Genomic DNA, 7,656 nt, shown 5'->3' on the forward strand with positions numbered 1-7,656 from the left:
CAAAATACAGTGCTAAGTTTTAAAATTTTTTTAAAGCAGCACAACAGAGGTTACTATATGATTTTATGTTTATTAAAATAATTTTGAAAGATGCAGAGGAAACAACACTAGCAGGACGAACACCGAAATAATGGCTACCGTAGGTGAAGAGATTACAGGTGATATTTTTCTTCTTTTTTCATCCTTTCCTGTGTTTTCCAAGCTTTGTACACTGTGCATACATTCTTTTTGTCCTTAGGACAAAAATGTACTTTGAAAAATGCCCAAATATAAAATCTTCTTGAAGGAACTGAAGAAAGGAGCAGTGAAAGTGGAGGACAGAAACTAGTGAATCCTGGACAAAAAAAGTGAGGGAGAGGCGAGGCAGAGAAGGGGTTAAGGGGAGTCTCAACGATGGCAGTCGATTAAGCAGCGTCTTGCAGCGGGGAGAAACGCAAAGTGTAGTTGGGGTTCGGTCTCCGAAAACTTTGCTGTGTGACCTGGGGAAGCCCCTGTCCCTCTCTGGGTATCTCTGTTTCCGCTCCCAAACCAGTGCCTTAGGACCCTAGATCTGAGCAACGTGGACACTGGGCTTGCGGAGACCCGAGGGAGGGAGCGCTGAAGCGGTGCGGGCTGCCGGGGGTAGAGGGGCGGGGACCGGGAAAGACCCGGCTGGGCGAGGGAGGAGCGGCCTTGGCCGGCGACGGGACGTAGGCAGAGCCCCAGGCGCAGGCGGAGCCTCACTGGCCGCTGAGCCCCGGGCTGCGCGGAGGCGGGACCTGCGGCCAGCCCTGGGCGGCCATCTGGACAGAGCTGGGAGGGCCGGAACCAGAACCCAAGCGTGATCCTGAACCGAAGCCCGAGCCTGCTGCAGGTAACTAACGCTGGTCTCCCCTCGGCTCCCCCGGGAAGCCGCAGCTCCCGGCGCCGCGTGGGGGCTTTCCTCTCTGGGCCGCGGCGTCCGCATCTGGGGGCTGGCCTACAGTTGCACTGTAGGACTCTCGCCACGTCCCCTAATCCCATCCCCCGCCTCTGGGTGACGCTGCAGGAGCCCCGAGGACACAGACGCCTCCAGACCTTACCACGTTAGCTCGACCTCAACACTCCTGCCCACTCGGCCCACTTCAACAGAGGGCCCCTGACCATAGCCCAGAGGCTTGGACAAGCCCAAAGGTTGCGCCCTTTCCCCCGCAGAAGGGGTGAGGTGGGCGCCGCTGCAGTTCCCGCGGATAGAGAAGGTCCGGTCCTTCCCGCTGTGGGTGAACTGTAAAAAATTGCCCATATTCAGGAGAATATGCAAAGCTAGGTTTGTGAAAATCTGGGGTGAGGCTCCTATACTTTCTTGCTGTGTATCCTCGGTGAGTCCCTGAACCTCTCTGATGCCCAGCCTTCTTCCAGAATGGGGGTCATCATCAACTGTGACCACTCAGGGACTGCAGAGAGGCTTGGCAAATTTCCCGTGAGAAGACGGCCTGCAAACTGTAAAGCATGATGCTCTGTGAGCTGTGATCTTCCTATCAGCAAGTGGAGGCCCCAGCAAGAACCCCACATAGGCCCCAAGAGTAGGAACGGCCTTGGCGTGGCTGCAAAGGTTTGCCAACCTTCGCGTGGCTGCAAAGGTTTGCCAACCTTCGCGTGGCTGCAAAGGTTTGCCAACCTTCGCGTGGCTGCAAAGGTTTGCCAACCTTCGCGTGGCTGCAAAGGTTTGCCAACCTTCGCGTGGCTGCAAAGGTTTGCCAACCTTCGCGTGGCTGCAAAGGTTTGCCAACCTTCGCGTGGCTGCAAAGGTTTGCCAGCCTTGGCCTATGACCACCTCTCCTGACTGCTTCACCCCTCCAATACTTACCCCGTGGATTGGTGACTCCCCTTTCCCCTACCTCCTTCTGGTCTCCTCACCCTCAGAGCCAGGCCTGTTGGTGGCAAGGGGGCTGTGTCCCAGCATATGGCAAAGTCCTGAGCTAAATGGAACCCTGGGCACCCCTGGCAGATCTGCTGACTCAGCTTCCCCCTGTGGGATATGATGAGGTTTCTCTTCAAATAATCTGATCAATCTTTTATTCTTTAATTCTTAGTATTCCCCTCTTTTTTTTTTCATTTTTTTCCTTTTTGCCTTTGTTAGATGCCCAGGCACGCCACAGTACCAAGCATTATCAGTACCAGCTCACATTCCTTTGCTTATTTGGAAAGAAGACTAACTTTCTAGCTCATTACAGACACCCCTTCCCGTTTCTCTCCACTTTCTTTTACGTGCCCACTCTATCTAAAATAAATCAAATGTTTAGCCAACTGGGATTAGTTTAGATTGTACGACCCGACCCCAGCCAATGGTGAAAGGGTACAGGGGCAGGACTTGCATCAGGAATAAAGGCTCTCGTGCCCCTTTGTTCAGGTGTGCTCTCATGGCAACTGGCCAAGGAGGCATCCCTCTGTGCAGAGTAAAATTGCTTTGCTAAGAATCCTGTGTTCGAGTGTTCAATTTCCTTAGGATTTTGAGCATTATTCCTAACACCCGCAAGGGGAAGGGAAACTTTCTTGGTCAGCATTGATTATTATTATTATTTTTAGATACAGTCTTGCTCTGTTACCCAGGCTGGAGTGCAGTGGCACAATCATGGCTCACTGCAGCCTCAACCTCCTGGGCTCAGGTGATTGCCCCCACCTCAGCCTCCCAAGCAGCTAGAACTACAGGCATGCACCACTATGCTCGGCAAATTTATTTTTATTTTTTTGCAGAGACACGGTTCTTGCTATGTGCTCAGGCTGGTCTCAAACTCCTGGCCTCAAGCAATCCTTCCACTTCGGCCTACCAAAGCGTTACCAGTTACCAGCATAAGCCACCACGCCCATCACATTGATTTTTATGGGGCTGGGGACCTACATGGAGCCTTGCTTTCCTGATTGAGTTTTTTGTTCCTCTCCCTGCCCAGGGGTGGAGGGTGAGAGGCTGTTGGGTGAAGGGACAGGCAGGTGCAATTCCATTTTACTGCTGGGCGGAGCAAGACTCATGAGACATCAAAGGCAGAGAGATTCAAATTCTGACTGAAGAATAACTGCTTCAACTAATCTGGGAACATTACACTCTGTTTAATTTTCATTTAATATGTATTATATGCTGTTTAAGTTTTATAACAGTAGTTGTTTTAACGAAGTCTACACTCTTCAGAGTTGTAGCTTTTCTTCTTAGCTGCCTCCTGACTTGCTGCACCTCTGGGAAAGCTGAAAAGGGATGCTGAGACCTGTGGTTGGGGGATGCTGGGCTAGGTCAATTTCTGAGGCACGGCCAGTTCTGATGTCCTGAGTGGAGCTTGCCAGGGTTTTTATATGCAAGACATCATTCAACATAACCCCATGAGGCATTTCACATATGGGAGAACTGAGGCACAGAGGTGAAATGAAGCAAGTCCCTCTCAGAGAACAACAGTCTCCCAGTCCCTTTGATTTCTACCCAAGTCTTAGGTCAATTCTTAGACAGCCTTTGTGGCAATTTCAGTGTTTTCTCAGTGTATCATTCAGTACTATGTGTTGAGCCGCTGCTCTGTAGCAGGCATACCTCTAGGCTCAGGGACATAGCAATGAATGGAACAGAAAAATAAGTTCCTGCGCTCATGGAGCTTGCATTTTATTGGGGGGAGACAGACAAACATATAAGCCTGTAAAGATAGTATTTGGGATGTGAGATAGAGAAGGAGTAAAGCAGGGTAGGGGGGATAGAGAGTGTTGGGGTGGGAAGGGTTGCAATTTTATAAAGGGTGGTCAGGGAAGGCCTTGCTGAGACAGTGGCTTTTGAGACCCAGCAGAGATGAGGGAGTGAGCTGAGGATAGGCGGGACGTGATGGAGTTGGCCCAGAGAGTTCATCAGGGCCCTCACAGCTCTTACAGTCTGTGTTTTTAGAGGTGACAGTCCTTTATGCTGGAGTCTTGAAATGTTTGAGCTGGTGGGCCCTTGGGTACCGCCACCTGCCTTCTCCCACCTGTTCACCCTGGTTTCTTTTGTCCCTCTCCAGAGTGTCAGCATGCTGCGCTTCCTGGCACCCCGGCTGCTTAGCCTCCAGGGCAGGACCGCCCGCTACTCCTCGGCAGCAGCCCTCCCAAGCCCCATTCTGAACCCAGACATCCCCTACAACCAGCTGTTCATCAACAATGAATGGCAAGATGCAGTCAGCAAGAAGACCTTCCCGACGGTCCCCTTCCCGGGGAGGTCATCGGGCACGTGGCTGAAGGTGACCGGGCTGATGTGGATCGGGCTGTGAAAGCAGCCCGGGAAGCCTTCCGCCTGGGGTCCCCATGGCACTGGATGGATGCCTCTGAGCGGGACCGGCTGCTGAACCGCCTGGCAGACCTAGTGGAGCGGGATCGAGTCTACTTGGCCTCACTGGAGACCTTGGACAATGGGAGGCCTTTCCAAGAGTCTTACGCCTTGGACTTGGATGAGGTCATCAAGGTGTATCGGTACTTTGCTGGCTGGGCTGACAAGTGGCATGGCAAGACCATCCCCGTGGATGGCCAGCATTTCTGCTTCACCCGGCATGAGCCCGTTGGTGTCTGTGGCCAGATCATCCCGTGGAACTTCCCCTTGGTCATGCAGGGTTGGAAACTTGCCCCGGCACTCGCCACAGGCAACACTGTGGTTATGAAGGTGGCAGAGCAGACCCCCCTCTCTGCCCTGTATTTGGCTTCCCTCATCAAGGAGGCAGGCTTTCCCCCCTGGGGTGGTGAACATCATCACGGGCTATGGCCCAACAGCAGGTGCGGCCATCGCCCAGCACATGGATGTTGACAAAGTTGCTTTCACCGGTTCCACCGAGGTGGGCCACCTGATCCAGAAAGCAGCTGGCGATTCCAACCTCAAGAGAGTCACCCTGGAGCTGGGTGGTAAGAGCCCCAGCATTGTGCTGGCCGATGCTGACATGGAGCATGCCGTGGAGCAGTGCCACGAAGCCCTGTTCTTCAACATGGGCCAGTGCTGCTATGCTGGCTCCCGGACCTTCATGGAAGAATCCATCTACAATGAGTTTCTCGAGAGAACCGTGGAGAAAGCAAAGCAGAGGAAAGTGGGGAACCCCTTTGAGCTGGACACCCAGCAGGGGCCTCAGGTGGACAAGGAGCAGTTTGAACAAGTCCTAGGCTACATCCAGCTTGGCCAGAAGGAGGGCACAAAACTCCTCTGTGGCGGAGAGCGTTTCGGGGAGCGTGGTTTCTTCATCAAGCCTACTGTCTTTGGTGGCGTGCAGGATGACATGAGAATTGCCAAAGAGGAGATCTCTGGGCCTGTGCAGCCCCTGTTCAAGTTCAAGAAGATTGAGGAGGTGATTGAGAGGGCCAACAACACCAGGTATGGCCTGGCTGCAGCTGTGTTCACCCGGGATCTGGACAAGGCCATGTACTTCACCCAGGCACTCCAGGCCAGGACCGTGTGGGTAAACACCTACAACATCGTCCCCTGCCACATGCCATTTGGAGGGTTTAAGGAATCTGGAAACGGGAGGGAGCTGGGTGAGGATGGGCTTAAGGCCTACACAGAGGTGAAGACAGTCACCATCAAGGTTCCTCAGAAGAACTCGTAAGAGCAGCTGTCAGGAAGGCCCAGTCACAGTCTAGCAATTCCACAACCACCTTGACCAATGCTTGCCAAACTGTTTTAAAGCCAAGAACACCCTTTCTTTGTTCAAAATTAACTCTTAGAAGAAACCCCATAGATAAAGCAATTCAATCAAGGCTGTTCTATTTAAATCAGAGATGGGGACCAGGCTCAGAGTTCTACTATCTAACCCCCAACCACAGCCCCCTTGGTGGCCCATGAGTTGCTTCCATGAAACCTTAGGAGTCTCTGGAAGACAGATTAAAAACCAGTGATCTGTAATTTGTAGCTCTTCCTGCTGATCCAAGGACTTTCCCATGGGTGCACTTGATGGTTTAGTGGATCGACTCAACTCAGAACATAAGCTTGGAAAGTGTTAGGGGTTTTGAACTAGGTGGATACTAAATCTCAGCCCCACTCTTCATTGGCTTAACGTAAAAACCAGAGGTGCTTTTCCTTGTCTGTGTGCGGCTGTTTTAGTTGCTTGCCCTTCATTTTGCTACTGATTTTCCTTAATTTGTGGGAAGGAGTAGGCAAAGAATATGCTTACATGATTACACCTGTAAAGTAAGCCCAAACATCCCAAATGTCCATCAACTGATGAGTGGATTAATAAAATGTTTCCATGGAATATTCCTTGGATTACTCAGCCACAAAAAGGATTGAAGTACTGACACACGCTGTGACATCAGTGAACCCTGAAAACATCCTTCTCAGTGAAACAAGCCAGAGAGATGTATAAGGCTACAGACTGTATGATTCCATTTATATGAAATATACATACTAGGCAAATCCATGGAGATGGAACATAGATTAGTGGTTGCCAGGGGATAGAGGAGTAACTGTTAGTGGGCATGGGATTTGTTTTTGGGAGGTTTTGAAAATGTTCTGGAGTTGAACAATAGTAATGGTTGCATGATTTGGTAAAAATACTAAAAACTATGGAATTGTTTAATTATGGTATATGAATTAATTTCTTTCTTTTTTTCTTTTTTTTTGACACGGAGTCTCACTCTGTCACCCAGGCTGGAGTGCAGTGGTGTGATCTCGTCTCACTGCAACCTCCGCCTCCCAGATTCAAGCGATTCTCCTGTCTCAGCCTCCTGAGTAGCTGGGATTATAGGTACATGCCATCACACCAGGCTAATTTTTGTATTTTTAGTAGAGATGAGGTTTCACCATTTTGGCCAGGCTGATCTTGAACTCCTGACCTCAGGTGATCCACCCGCCTCGGCCTCCCAAAGTGCTGGGATTACAGGTGTAAGCCGCAACACCCGGCCATGAATTAACTCCGTTAAAAAATAAACGTATACATTCTGTGAGCAAATCCATTTTGTCTCCATATTTTCCTGCTGCTGAACATTTTATAGAGTGTGGGGGATGGAAGGGACCCAGGTGTTCTAGTCAACCCCCAGTCAGGTGCAAAAGTCCCCTCCCCAATGTTTCTGTTTTTGTTTTCTCTTGGATGGGTGACAAAGTGCAACTGTAAGACCCATAGAGAAAAACTCTGGTTCCTGCTCAGAATGGGCCCATCTTGTTGGACTTGTTTCCACAGCCCCCCACCCCTTCCAAACCATACCTACCCTTCAAGCCAAGCCTAGCATGGGGGCCACCTTGACATGCTGGGGATTTCCAGAGTTTCAAACCTCAGAGTTCATAATGTTTATTGTTAGTCTTGCTACATTCATTCCCCAACTGATAGGAGTGAAGGCAAATCCAAGCCAGCCAGGCCACAATACAGAAGCAGAATGCTGAGCCTCCCTCTCTCAGTCCGTCTTTCTAGACCATGCTGCTTACAAGCCACCTTAGGTTCAAGTCCCCCCATTCCTGTAAATGCACACACCACTCATCTCTGCTTCCCAGGCTCAAGCAATCCTCTCACCTGAGCCTCCCAAGTAGCTGGGACTACAGGCACTCACCACCATGCCTGGCTAATTTTTTTTTTTTTGGTATTTTTTGTAGAGATGAGGTTTCACCATGTTTCCCAGGCTGGTCTCAAACTCCTGGTGTCAAGCAACCCTCCTGCCACGGCCTCCCAAAGTGCTGGAATTACAGGCATGAGCCACCATGCCTGGCCCGTCAACTCTTAAACATCCTGT

General features: G+C 50.8%; 1 protein-coding gene across 1 annotated transcript; it reads left to right on the plus strand.

The window, feature by feature from the left end:
* The first annotated feature begins 674 nt into the window (after positions 1 to 674).
* LOC115935842 (aldehyde dehydrogenase X, mitochondrial-like) lies at positions 675 to 6,884 on the plus strand. The gene is given in 4 exon segments (XM_055378627.2): positions 675 to 853; positions 3,984 to 4,167; positions 4,170 to 4,675; positions 4,677 to 6,884. Coding segments are annotated over 3 exon segments (1,548 nt in total). The 5' UTR covers positions 675 to 853; positions 3,984 to 3,992; the 3' UTR covers positions 5,544 to 6,884.
* The last annotated feature ends 772 nt before the right edge of the window (positions 6,885 to 7,656 follow it).

This window comes from Gorilla gorilla, chromosome 12, assembly GCF_029281585.2.
Source record: "Gorilla gorilla gorilla isolate KB3781 chromosome 12, NHGRI_mGorGor1-v2.1_pri, whole genome shotgun sequence".
In the NCBI taxonomy this organism is placed as follows: Eukaryota; Metazoa; Chordata; class Mammalia; order Primates; family Hominidae; genus Gorilla; species Gorilla gorilla.